This window comes from Sphaerodactylus townsendi, linkage group LG04, assembly GCF_021028975.2.
Source record: "Sphaerodactylus townsendi isolate TG3544 linkage group LG04, MPM_Stown_v2.3, whole genome shotgun sequence".
In the NCBI taxonomy this organism is placed as follows: Eukaryota; Metazoa; Chordata; class Lepidosauria; order Squamata; family Sphaerodactylidae; genus Sphaerodactylus; species Sphaerodactylus townsendi.
In genome coordinates this window covers 46,569,765-46,584,283 of record NC_059428.1, presented here as the reverse complement: position 1 = coordinate 46,584,283, position 14,519 = coordinate 46,569,765, and the positions used below count along the sequence as shown (strand labels likewise).

The 14,519-nt window shown below is 42.9% G+C and overlaps 1 protein-coding gene across 1 annotated transcript in view; it reads right to left on the bottom strand.

The window, feature by feature from the left end:
* The window catches only part of CD200 (CD200 molecule), a 51,226-nt gene that overhangs the window by 33,768 nt on the left and 2,939 nt on the right, over window positions 1-14,519 (bottom strand). The window contains exons 2-3 of the mRNA XM_048494052.1: window positions 4,844-4,958; window positions 1,145-1,480 (exon numbers count right to left, since the gene is read on the bottom strand). Of these exons, the coding sequence (XP_048350009.1) occupies window positions 1,145-1,480; window positions 4,844-4,958 (451 nt within the window). The remainder of the gene's footprint in view (window positions 1-1,144; window positions 1,481-4,843; window positions 4,959-14,519) is intronic.

The following is a 14,519-nucleotide window of genomic DNA, read 5'->3' as shown; positions in this document are numbered from 1 at the left end:
ACAATAAAATTGCATTATATATCTATTAATACAATCTTAGAAGGAAGACTAGGCTGACAAAGGCTGTTGCCTGTGGCACTCAGGGAGTTTACATGTGATACGGAATTGGACTCAACTCTGTGTGGTCGAGGTCCCACACTTTTATCTGCTATGCACATCAGTGCAGCTTAATTTTCTCAAAATAATGGCACTGTCACTCAGCTCATTTGGGCTAGACATGAACTTTTACCCCAGTCTTTCAAAAGGGGCAAGGGAAACAATAGCCCTCTATCAGATTTGCTGTGACTAGAAATGTATCCAAAAGATAGGTCTTTTGTATGAGGTAAAGCGAAGAGCCAACTATCTGTTTCTTCAGGTACATGGCATACTTATTATTTTATCTTTGTGAATTGTCAAAGGCTTTCATGGCCAGAGTCAACTGGGTGTTGTGGGGTTTCAGGTTGTGTGGCCGTGGTCAGGTAGTCTTTGCTCCTAATGTTTTGCCCACATCTATGGCTGGCATCTTCAAAGACATTCCATGGTAAGATGTGTTTCTTTCCATGGCTGATATGTTCCTCTATTAATTGCCAAAGAAAGAAAAGGAAGTACTAAATGGAAGTACTAAATTGATCATTTTTTGAAGACAATCATTCAAATTTTTGTATAACAATGTTAAAGTCTGGGGAAATGACAAGATTACATCTCAGTGCAAATCCAAAAGGGATACACATAACATCAGGCTTAGTTACAGACTGACATCTTCTAGCTTTGCTCCATACAGTGGATATACATACATTATGGAGGGAACACTTAATTATATTTTATAGTATTTATGATTATTTTGCAACATCTAAAAATATCTCTTTACTTACTGTACTGGTAAGTATGTAGAGTGAGCAGTTATTTAAGGTACAGAATCTGTTGCATGGAATATATATTGCCCTACTGTTGCATGGAATATATATTGCTCTTAATTAATTGCATCTGCTGAAGTGAGTTGATGAAGTGGAATGCATTTTGTTATTCTCTTGTACTTAGTTACCACAGACTAACATGATTACCCACCTGGAGTTCATTACTAGTACACTGTTGTACACAGTTCCTGGCATGAAAGAACTTGGAACTGATGGAGATTACAGACTTTCCCAGAGATCTCGTCACTTACCATAGACCTTGAGGCATGTCCTGCCTGGGATGGATCCCAAGGGAAATGTATTAAAGATGCAACTGTAACAGCTTTCATCCTCTATTGTAACAGCATGGAATGTGATGGTAGAAACGTTCAGCCCACTTGGAGAAATGTGCACACGATTCTGATATTCGCCCAGGACTTTAGGACCATGAGCTGTGCTGTAAGTAGCTATATTGGTCTTGTCTTTCCCATGCTCCTTCTGCCAGGTTACCTGAACAACATCATAGCTTTCTGCCAGCTGACAGCACAATGTCACATTTTCTCCAGCTATGGCTATTTGAACTGACTGGTGGATCACCTGGGCTGCACCTGCAAATAACAGTAACAAGTTTTTAAATTCTGGCAATGCTTTTCATGAGGGTGACTTGTCATAATAAAGCAAGCACAGCTCCAATGATTGGCCATGCTAGTACAGCCTGCCAACCTTATGAATGTATAGGAGGAAAAGATGCCATGACCTTGCCAAGAAATTCTACTCTCCAATCTTGCAGACTTTCTGCCTCTAATAATATATCTGTGAGTACTTCCTATAGTTATTCAAAGATGAGAGATAATGTTTTCTCCACCAGCTCAGATGCACTGTGCTTATTTATTATGTTCCAGTTTGGATTTTTTTAACATGTCAAAGCAAATATGATGTAATAGGCATCACTGAAACCTGATGTGGACATAGCATACTTTGATTTCGGCAAAGCCTTTGACAAGATACGCTACAATAGTCTTGCAAGCAAGCTAGCAAAATGAGGGCTAGACAATGCTTGTGTTAGATGAATTTGAAATTGGTTAACTGACCAAACCCAATAGGTGCTCACCAATGATTTATCTTCATTCTGGAGAGAAGTAACAAGTGGAGTGCCACAAGTTCTGTCCTGGACCCAGTGCTGTTCAGTATTTTTATCCGTAACTTGAAAGATGGAATAGAGATCATGCTAATCAAATTTGCAGATGGTAGCAAATTAGGAGGGTAGCTAATACCTCAGAGGACAGTATCAGAATTCAAAATGACCTGACCAGATTAGAGAACTGGGCAAAACTAACAAAATGAATTTCAACAGAGATAAATGTAAGATACTACACTTAGGCAGAAAAAATGTAATGTACATAGGATGGGTGACACCTGACTTGACAACAGTACATGTGAAAGGGATCTGGCAGTCTTAGTAGACCACACACTGAACATGAGTCAGCAGTGTGATGCAGCAACCTAGAAAGCCAATGCAATTCTGGGCTGCATCAATAGGAGTATAGTGTCTAGATCAAGGGACATAATAGTGTCTAGATCAAGGGACAAGGGACCTCTCTATTCTGTCGAATACTGTGTCCAGTTCTGGGCACCACAATTCAAGAAGAATATTGCTAAGCTAGAACGATTCCAGAGGAGGGCAACTAAAATTGTAAAATGTCAGGAATCCATGCCCTACGAGGAGAGATTGAGGGAACTGGGTATGTTTAGTCAGGAGAAGAAATGGTTAAGGGGGTAACATGATAGCCATGTTTAAATATTTGAAGGGGTGTCATGTTGAAGAGAGAGCAAGCTTGTTTTCTGCTGCTCTAGAGACTAGGACAAGGTTTCAAGGTTCAGGAGAAGGTTCAGGAAACCTTGGATTCAAGGTTCAGGAAAAGAGATTACACCTAAACATTAGGAAGAACTTCCTGACAGTAAGGACTATTCAACAGTGGAATACACTCGGTGGTGGGATTCACATAATTTAACAACCGGTTCCGGTGGTGGGATTCAAATAATTTAACAACTGGTTGTTTACAAGCACCATTTTAACAACCAGTTCTGCCAAAGTGGTGCAAACCTGCTGAATCCCACCACTGAATACACTGCCTCAGGATGTGGTTGAGCCTCCTTCTTTGGAGGTTTTTAAGCAGAGGCTGGATAGCCAACTGTCAGGAGTGCTTTGATTGTGTATTCCTGCACAGAGGAGGTTGAACTTGATGGCCCTTGGGGTCGCTTCTAATTCTATGATTCTATTCTATGACTATGTTTATATTGCATGCTCATTAGTATATCCAGTCAGCCTTTATGTTAAACCAGAACTGAATGCTGTCTGAAAACCTGCAGGCACTATGGCTGCCAGCTTTTTACCACCTGTCTGAATACATCTTTATCTGCTGCTGCTGACCCACCATTCTTCCTCCCATTAAGTAATGTATTTGGAAGGTTGAAGATAGATTATATTATAGAATCACTGTACAAACATAATTAACATTTTACCTGTGTATTCATGATGGCTCTGTCAAGGAAATTAATGTTAAATGGTAAAGTTAATTGGTGCAAAACTTACCCGCAACAACAGTCCAAATTCCATAGAAGAAAAGAGATGTGGAGGTCATTTTGGCTCTGTGTTATCCAATTTACTGATCAATTCACAATTACCGATTGAGGCTTTTAACATCTAGCTTTACAGAACAATGTGTATCGTAGTATAAGTATGTCTTGTCATTTCGGAGAACTGAAAATATGTACTTCCCCATGAGAAATCATGTAATTCCCACCGGGGAATTAGCCTTTTACAACAACACATTACTGGAAATAATTGAAGAAAGCAATGCATTGAGGTGTTGTTCTCTGGAGCTCATCCTTGTTTCATTATTTTCCAAAGATGTTTCATGTTTTCAAAGCATCTTATAACTGTTTTCATACAAGAAAATAATCCATATGTAACATTTCCTACCACTCAGGAACATATGATCAAGAAGTTTGAGGGAGGCAGTACATGGGAGCCATAAATCTCTGAGTAGGTATATATGGGGCATATATAGCAAGCAGGGCAGTAGAGCTTGCTTTTTTCTTTGGATAATAATGTGTTACATTTTTCAGTGCAAGCAAATCGAGTTTTACTGGACTAAAGTAGGCAAAAAGAAGCATTTAAATATTAGTATCATATGGATAACATGCGGCAGATCTGAACATGATTACAAACAAAAACTGTTTAGCAGCTGCTACTATCTGCTTTAAAGATTTGAGGAAGAGCACAGAAGGAATAGGTGAACAAAGATTTCTGTCCCTCTCAATATGGCTCCATTTTAATATCCTGTCTTTACAAGCCTTCCCCAGATCGAAATCCCTACTCCCACAAAAACTCAAATTCCCTTAAGAGTTTAGGAGTAACAGCCTTGGTACTTGCATTTTTTCTTCCAAGATGCCAATTGCTGCTTTTGAGGAGTAGAGTGGCAATTCAGTTGGAGAAAAGGCATGTGAATGAATATTCAAACATTTCTAGAGTAATCCTTCTCTGATCTTCAAGTGTGTAGTTTCACTTCCTGACTTAGATTTTGGAAAGCAGAACTGCTTTTCTTCTTTAGCTAAATGCAGGTGGCTCTGAGATCTTTCTTGTGTCACTGATCTAAAGGTTACTGTTCTGTTACAGAAGAACTTCAAAGGGAGAATCCAACTGAAAAGTGTTAAATTAGGATTAATCTAAGGCTCAACTAAAGATTTAGGTTTCTTTCATCCATAGCTCAACATAACTAACTCTTGACACATACTAAATAGCTATGCTTATCATGGTTAGATTTTAGATTATTCTGTTCATCTATCTACAGTTATAAGTGATCCTCACCCTCGCTGAATGTACTGTGTTCTCTTTGATGGATGATCTCACTGTTCCCTCCATTATGTTACTTCTAACCTCAAGAATAAATATGTGGTATGAGATTTACCCTCACCACTGTTGCTGCCAGGATGTGGGGAGAGCTGAGGGCTGCCTCTCTTCCCCTGTGCTGCCGCATGGTATCCAGTAGTTACCAGAACACAAGCATGGAGCAGTGACATCAACTGAGGTGGGCAGAGCCATAAATGGCTGTGTGGGGCAGGGCTCTGTCACTTAGCTAATCCTCATACACGTGATGAAGTGAACTTTGATACCCAAATGCTTATGCTGGAATTTTGGAAGTCTTTAAGACACTGCCAGACTTTTGTTTTATTTTGCTTGAACATACAAACATGGATATCACTGTGGAACTATAACCAGAGACAAGCATATCACCTCTGGTATGTTAGCCCACTGATCAATCCTATAGATATATATATAAATGGCAATATATTTTCCTTTAAAATCATATTGGCAGAAGCTAAGTTTTCACAGCACCGCTCTGTGTAGGTAGCAGCATGGTCACCTGACAGCAAGCTAAGGTCAAAAGTTTGCTTTAACATGAGCTAATTAAGAGAATGAGTTACTCCTGTATGATTCAGGTCTCATCCTGTGTAAGGGCCTGCTTGATTACCACACCTTGCAAAAATACTGTCAAAGACAAAGAATATGGAAAGCCACTTTAATATCAGATACTGCCTTTTCCCTATCTCTTCTGGAAACCAGGTCAACAACAGATGGTTGCTCTTCTGCATCTCCTCTATCCATTGTTACTACTTTCCTAAAGTCACCCACCTTACCCTGGTCTGATGTCTCAGCCAAAATCTGAATATCTTGGGCAGTAACCCTAAAAGGTTAATCTGCATGGAAGCCTTACAGCGTTTCCTCGTTTAGCTTAACAAAGCAATTTGCCCCTTTTGTCCCGGTCTTAGTCATAGTTGAGCTGATTAATTAGCTCTGCACCCCAAACCCAGCACAGTTGTGAAACCGAGTGCAATTGGTTCCTTTTCCCGCAAAGAAACAATCTACCCTATAAAAGTTCAGTTCACCTGCAACATGTTGCTCATTACTAGCCTGTGCCTCCCTTGGTCTGGTCAGTTTGAGACACGATATCGTCTTCTACCGGGTTTCCATGCTGGCGTGGAATCCCTGCCTTCTACTGCTTCTACTTCGAGAACATTAGGTAACGTATCACCCTGCAAATTCCCAAATTCCCTCTCTATCGTCCCATCTACCTTTCAAACCTTTCTATATACTAGGAACTTGAATGTATGCGCTCTTATGTCTTACTGTATGTGTGTATTTTGAACCAAATTTATATAAATGCTTAAAAATTTCATTTGGACTCTGCGGATCTCTCCTTGCCAAATCCCTTCCCCGTAGATATAGTCTCCAAGATCCTGCCCTAGTCTCCTCTCGCACTGCCATGTGAGCATTCATTCCCCTTCGCTACCTTTAAAACCATATGTGTGCTGTTACACTCTTAGCAGCTGGTGGAGATTCCCTTTAATAAATTTAATAACCCCTGTTAAGCTAAGTAACAGGTATGCTCACCTGCCACCTACTTTTCTGCCCTTTATGTGACACGCCAAAAAAGTTATTTTTGCCTGGGCTTTCCCTGAGAAATTTCATCTTCTTTTTAGATGTTTGGAGCTTTACTTGTAGCTTGAACCTTTACATGTAGCTTGAGGCCTGCTAAATGTTGTTGTAGTTGTTGCTCTTTTTATGCTCCTGAATTTTTGGCTAGTTTTAATATTAATTCTTTAAGTTCTTTTATTATTTTATTATAGGCTGATTCCGCATGGGCCAAAAACAGCAGTGTGAAAACGGTGTGAAAATGGTGTTAAGGGTTTTATACTGTTTTCACACCATTTTCACACCGCTGTTTTTTGGCCCATATGGAATCAGCCCTAGTGTTTTGATTTGGTGAACTGCTAAAGCAGAGCTTTGGGAAAGCTGCATATACAGTTTCTAAATAAATAAATGTGAAACTAGTAGTGTTTTAAATGATTTTGCACTTAAATGAGCAGTTGCCAATATGGTGACTAACCAATTTGCTACTGGTGACACCTGCTCAAAATTTACTGACTTGCTTGGACTACATTTACTGACTTGCTTGGACTACATTTGCTCAAGTAGCAACAGTTGGTGGCATCCATTTTGTTGGTGTAAACTCAGAATGTATAGATCAAATTACATACTTGTTTGTTCTGCTGTTTGATGATAGGAAAAGAGTTAAGGTACAGGCAAGGAGTGAGAGAAGATGCAGCCCCAGACTTACCCAGGGCTGCCATTGCGGAAGGGAATGTAGTGACACAAACCAGGCCCTGAGCAAAGCGCATGTGTGTGCTTGGACCTGAGGCCCCTGGCACGTGACATGGGGATAGGCATGCCTATAAAAAGCGGCATGTGGTGGCCTCTGGCCTCTTTTGTGGCTGTAGAGCAAGCAGATCACTACTTGCTCATTTTGGAAGGCCTATTGGGCCTAGCCACAGCCTTTCCCCTTCAAAGAGCATGGGGATTTGGGAGGAGTGAGGGTGGCATCCAGGAGGCGGCAACAACACCTCATAGCTGGGGCATTGCTGGGGCATTGCTGGGGCATTGGGGCTGCTTTTCTTTGGGGGTCAGGAGGGGTCATCCAGGGCGGTGGGAGGTCCTGCCTTATGAATTTACAGATGCGGGGGCGAGCAAGGGGCTGGCATAATTGCCCTGTTTATAGGGACCTGCTGGACCTCCCTGTGTTTGGGGGCCTCAATAAGAAATCTGGGGATGGGGCAGGCTCGATAACACAAGCTGTGGAGGCTCTGCTAAGGAACCTACTACCCCCAGCAGGAATGGGTGTCACATAATGGGCACACGCTCAGGTGGCACCTAGTAACTTTCTGTTTGAGGAACCAAAATAGAGCTATGTAATTGGGCAGGCAGTTAAAAGAGAAGTTTCTGAACTAATCTGTAGCTGCAGAAGGTATTTTACTTGGAAATCACATGTTTCCAGTTTTCAGTATGTACTATAAAAAGACCATTCACTTGCCTCACAAACCACTACAAAGTATGTGCAGTATAAAACTTTCAATTTGCATTGAGATGAACATCACTACTAAGCTAAAGCAATATGTATTTTTAAAACTTCCTTAAATGTTGTATTTGGTTTATTCTAGTATTTTTGTTCACTCACATGGCTTATATAGTTTACAGAACTGAATGACAGCATGGAGAGGAATTTCATGTGGCTTTACAAATAATAAAAAAACAGTATGGTATGTTTTTGTTATGACTTTTAATACACTTTTATTGTGCTGTTCTTCAAACAGACACAACGTTTAGTCATTGGTTGCATGATTCACATTGCAAATGAAACTTAAGGACTGAATGTTTCGATCAAATGATCTTGTAAAGTGTTCAAACCACACCAGCTCGGTTTTCTGTTGCTTTATTAGAAAACCCAGTTTAGCATACCCATTAGCTAGCTTTGTTCTCCCCCTTCTAGGAAGTGACTCCATTTTTTTTCAGTAGCTACACCCCATCAGTGATGTAAAAGGGAAAATTCTGTATAGTTAAATGTCTCTGGTGTGTGGGAATCTTCTCTGTTGACTGGATTTTATTGGATTGAAATATTGTTGGTATACATAGCAATTACTATAAATACACTCAAAGAGAAAGAAAAGAACAAGAAGTTTTTTTTTAAAAAAAACTAGTCTAATGCAGAAAAGATGGTAAGTACTAAAAGAAAGGTATGCTCTGCATCACTTCAGGAAAAAAATTCCATATAGCAGTCTCCCAAGATGGTTTCCAAATTGTTGTTCATTAAAAGGCATGTAGATAGAAAAGAGAATTCTGAGAGCAGGTACGGGGGCATAAACATTTGAAGCTGAGGAAGTACCAAAAAAATCATATCTACTTTGTGTTACCGGTTTTATTTTTGTTTCTGGGACATGTGTTAAAGTATTTCTGAATTTTTAAAAATTATCTGTAAAATGTCCCCTGGGAATTTTTCTAAAGCTTAAACTATTAGCAATGAATCATAATATCTGTATTTGGGGGGAGGGCACTAGAACATAACCAATTAAAACAAAGAAAATGCAGAAGAATTTGCTGGATCAGACCAAAGGTCCATTTTGTCAAGTCTAGTATCTTGTTCCCCAGAATGGTTAAACAGATGCTTCTATAATAAGCAAGGCAGAAAGACAATCGCTTCATTCTACTGTTTTCCACCAGTGTGTGGAATTCAGGGTAAAACTCCTTCTGACCATGGATGTTCAATTTAATTATTGTAACTTAGCCATAAATAAGTGGGGGACTACGAAGGAGTCCCCACTACTACTTCTCATTTCGCCTCCCTGGCAGCTCCCTTTTCCTGCTTCTTTCTCTTTGGCCCTTTCTGCACGGGCCATTTACGGCGCCCTGGGGACGGCAAAAACGCCGTCCCCAGGGAGCCGTTCGCACAGGCGGCGCTGCGAAAACGCAGTAGCGCTGACCTGGCTCCCCTCCCCCTCCCCCAGGGCGGTGTCAGGCCACCTCCAAAAACCTCCCACCTGGAGGGAGAGTTTTTTTTTTGAAAACAGCCGCCTTTTGATTCCCTGGCGGCGCTTGGTGCAAAACGGGCACCGCCGGGAATGCGCGAGCCAGTTTCCTCCGATCCCTCTCCCACTCACCTTGTCGCCTTTGTTGCCCTGCTGGCCTCCTAAGACCCTCCCTCGCTGTCCTCCGCCCCCTGGTCTTAGGCCGAGACAGCAAAGCAACAATGTGGAGGCTTAACGCAGGGTGAGTGGGAGAGGGATCGGGAAGCAGGCCAGACTCTCTCTGCGCCCGGCCTCACCGGAGCCGCCGCCCGCACTTAGCGGCTCCGGTGCGAATGGCCCCCACCCCTCCACCGGCAGAATTCCTGCCAGTGGGGGAGCGCCCTTTCCGCAGTGTGGAAAGGGCCAATGTTCCATCCATCAGCCAACCTATCTTTATCTGGCAACAGTTTTGTGGCTGACTCCACCTCTTGCAGCAACCATTTGGTGGCAACTATTTTGTCACTACTCGCTTTATGCTGTAGCATAATTCACAGACTCAAAAAGGTTGGGAACCCCTGACTCAGCATGCCATGTTAATAATGCTATTCTTCAGTTCTTTCTGGTGGTTCCAGACTTCCCAAATCTGAATGCATTGATTAATGAATGTTCCATTTTGTTGATTGTACTGACTCAACTTGTGGAATCCATCTGGAGTCTCCATAAATGATATAAATAAATTTGAAAAAAAAATGTCAATTGTCAATGGAGAATAAAAGTTTGTGTAAATTAGATTCAGATTATATATACATGCTTTTGTTACCATAAAGGCTTCTATCCAAATCATCTGGTATCTTTTCAAAAACTGTACACATTGTGCCTTACACACGGAGCCCTGCCCTTATTTAGTTAGTGTATGGATGCCAGATTGATAGAATACTCCCAATTTCAGATATATGCCATACTTTGGATTTCTTGTAAGATCACTGTTCCAGTTTTCTTCTTTCACCAATTCTTTTAATCCTGAGAGGGGAAAATGACTACCAGTATATAAAATCACCATGAAAGCAAAGGAGGAAAAGATTTTATTTGTGTGTTCTTTATCCTGCAGTTAATTGACTCACCTGATAAATTATACTTCACAGCCAAGAGAAGAAACCATACATTCCTTTCTGTCCTTGATACTTGCCTTCTGTACAATTGTTATGTCATCTCTGCATCAAGGGAGCAAAAAGGAAAATGGTGAGGACTATGGCAAATGAGAACCTTTCCCCATGTCAGTCAGTGTTGAGAAACCAGAATGGTAGGTATTCAGAAAGTTTTAAAAATCAACACTTGGTTGCTCATGAGTTCCCATCAGCATCCTTGTTTTTTTGTGTCCCGGTAAAAAGATTGGCCATGTTTTATAAGATGCTTTCACTCTAGAAGTAGGTACTAATTATTATTCAAATTGGTAAAAGAATGGCTTGAAAATGCTCATTGTTTTTCTGACTTTGAAGTTCTGGGTCTTTGATATGAGTGGCAAAGTTACATGCTTTGGGGGAAATCTGAGGGAAAGTTTCTGGTGTTTTTTAAACATTACAAGCAGCTGCAGAGACCGGTCTTTGGCCATTCTTCACAAGGCTCTTATTTTAGATTAATTATAATGACATTCAAATCTGATTTCCCTTTTTCTTTTCAGTGCAGACTAAAGTAAGTTCCTCCGTTCCCAATCAGGGACTGAAATATTCTCTTGGTATTTTTTTTAAGTTGAAGATAAAATTATTCAAGGTGGAAAATATTTGTTTTGTACTAATGTGGCCAGACAGGATCCTCCCCTCTCTTATTTCTAATTTTAAAAAGATATATATCTGAACAGACATGTTTATGCCAATTTGCTGTACAATCCTATGTAGAATTAGTCTTAGCAATGGATTTGGACTGGAATAGCTCTGCATTAGGTTGCATTGTAACAGAACATGAGTTTTAGTAACTGGCAGTTTACACTACATTTGCTCTGTTGCTGCAAAATTGCCAAGTCAGTTAAAAGACAGTATGATTATGGAGGTTTATTTTTAACATTTATTTTTAAAAAATTATCTCTTGTCTTGACTACTGAAAGCGCAGGATGGCTGACAATATATACATAAAAAGTCTCTCTTTCAAACCCCAGCAGTCCAAACAATACACCAGTCAAATACAAAGATCCGGAAAAAAAAATAGGCACTTTAAATCCTCTAAAACATGGAGTTAATTTCTACAGCAGTGGAATTACTATGGAAAAGTAATAGCTAGATGTGGCATTCTCAAGGAAGACACAATTAGCAGGCTTTGCTCTGAAGTGAACAGTTTGTGTTTTTCAACTGAATAATAAGTTACATGAGCAATAAGGTAGCTTCACCACTGCTTCAGCATTTGCTGAAAAGAATACATAGGTGCACTCAGCCCACATTCTTAACAAGACAATCTGATTATATGATTTGAGTTAAATCTCCCTAATTTCAATTTTCTTTAGAAAACACACTGCTATTTGTACCAAATAAGGAATTAATCAAATATGTTAAATGACACATTTTGCATTCTCTAAAATCTTACACCCTCTTTATCCTGTTGAAAATGTTGGGAAGAATCATGCTTAGAGGTTGGAGAAGTAGGCTGATTATGCACCTGGCATCTGCTGTCCAATGGATGGTGGTGAAAATGTGTGTTGCTGCAAGATTTCTTGTACGGACATATTTTCTCAAGCCCCACATTCACTTTCTAATCACCCTGCATCAAGCAAGACTGTAGTCGTATCCACGAGGTCCCAGGGAAGAGACGACACGCGGAGATTTCATCTGGTGGAGAGAGCCAGCAAGCAGGAAGTGCGGGATCCCGTGATCCTGGCAACTCTCCCGTGCGCTCGCCCCTCACACCTTTTATTAGGGTTTCAACGGGGGCATGTAAAGGGGTTGGGCAGGCGGGAGGTCGGGAGAGCGGGAGAACGGGAGATCATCATGTGATGCATGATCTCATCGGGCTGCTACGTGCGGGAGGAAGCATCCGTGTCTGGGTCTAATCTTCACCTGAGGGCAGGAGCCCTTTTGTCCTTTTGTATGGGACAACTGGTGACCCTTGAAGTCCAGGCAGTTCATGACCCGTGACTCCATGGGGAAGCGGGGGTTGGGGGAGCGTGATGCACCCGGAAGGCCGTCAGCCCGGCACCGGCATGCCTGGCGCTCCTTCTAATGGTTCTGCTGGTTCGTGGGCTCACCCCTACATCTCCCCGTTTCTTATATATTAGGAAGGAAGCCGAATTAGTCGGGGCAATTTAGGGGGATGCTTGCCTCCCCAGGGACTTGCTCAAGCTGGCTGAGTTGTTTGTGCAACATGAGGACCTGGTTGCGGCATAGGGGAAAGTCAAGGGGTTTCTTACAAATGTTACAGGCAAAAGTAGATACACACACTGAACAAGGCAAGATCCAACAACAAAGCATACAATCAGACCAATGAAGAATTGTACAATGAGTACTTAACCATCCCCCCCCAGCAGCCAGCTCCAAAGGGCTGACCACCAGTGAGGCAACACACATGCAGTATTTCAGGATTAGAGTACAACATCTTGTAACTCACGAACTTTCATTATGGAATCAAATGGGAGATTATCATGAGAGATTAAAACAACACATATTATGTACATTCTCACAACCTTGGTGATGCAGTAATAACAAATAATCAATAGCGGCACCCATTATCTAAAGTTGCTTGACGAAAGTTCTTGTTGCTTTCGAGGCCAGGGCATCCAGAGCGGTGGAGGTGGGAATTAATGGACTTTGGTAAGGGCACAGAGCCAGCCAGCCAATAGTCTTATGCGTTATAGGTGGCCGAAGGTCCTGGGACTCCCACCAGGGAGGTTGCAAGGGAAACATACTTCGGCTTGGAAAGAGCGACCGCGTCGCTACGCCCGCAGGAAGGGTCGAGGGAAAGACGTGGAGCTGAGGCGACGGGCGTTTGGGCTCCCGGGTTTGGAGCCTGGGAGGCAGGACCCGATGGTAAGACGGGCTAAAAGGCAACAAAAGCAGTCCCGGGCGAGAGGCGAAGGGATGTAGTTGAAGGTTCTCTCCCCGCAAGTCCAGAACCAGCCTTTAGGGGAGGAGGATGTTTCCATATATGGGGGGAATGTCCTCAACATGTGTGTGTGTTCCAGTTGGTCGAGCCGGTGACTGGGCTCGAGGCCAGTCTCCTATCTACGCCACATCAGCAATGCGAGCGCTAAGTGTTGGACTTCGTGGTTGGCTAAGGTTTGGAGTGATGAGAGAGAGGGCTCCAGCGGGAGGTTTTGGACAATGGGTCCCCAGCTCGGCGCTCATGGAGTACCTGATAGACCAGAGAGCATTCATTGAAAGGAGCTCCAGGCCGGACTCTTCCAGGAAATTTCCAGGGGAGCTTTGCAGACAGGGGAGTAGGCAGGAGCTTAGCAAGCTTCCCACTCCGAGATACTGGCCCAGGCAAAAGGATGAGACGTTGGCAGCGGCAGCGAACCGCTCTCCCAGATGTTGACTTGGTTGATCTCCAAAAGAGGGGTGACCGAAAGCGTCACCCGGCAAGAGGCAGCAGAGCAGGCAGATGATGAGCTGACTGGGCGGAGTTTGCAGTGATGATACGCTTAAAGATGGCAGGCGCAGAGAGACCCTCGGGTGTCTCCGGGGCAGCACTTGCTGTTGCAGCAGCTCTCGAAGCTCGGGTCGAGGTTCGTTGGGCTCCTTAGCTGATCGCCTCCCCAAGTCATCCCTGGGTCCTCAAGCCGTTCTGGCGCTGGCATGGTGGTTCCGTGAGAACCCACGGGACCCGGATCTTCCAGGGAGATCCGCTTCCATCTCTGGGATCGGGTTGGTTTCCTTCTGGTGCCATTCCATGGGTTGGCTGGACATGGCGAAGTTGGAATCCACTGGGGACCTGTAGGGAGAGGGATTGAAGCATACCCCTTCCCCAGGTTATGCAGGGGGCCGGGCCCTGCCAAGCTGTTTGGTCTTGGCTCAGGTGGGAAGTGGGTCCGAGAGCAGATTCAATTGTTCCATTTCAATTCTGCTTTTCAATTCTGCAGGGGGCAGGCCATGCCATGGAGGCCCCACCTTACTCCCCTTTCTTTAGTTTGTTTGGACATGGGACAGGGTGTACGAAGAGCAGACAACTCCCTATAGAGAGTTGGCTTCAAAGACGCCATCAGGGATGCGGTGTTCAGAGCGATGGTCCGAGCCCCAAAGAGAGGGGGGGGGGGGCAAGTGGACCATC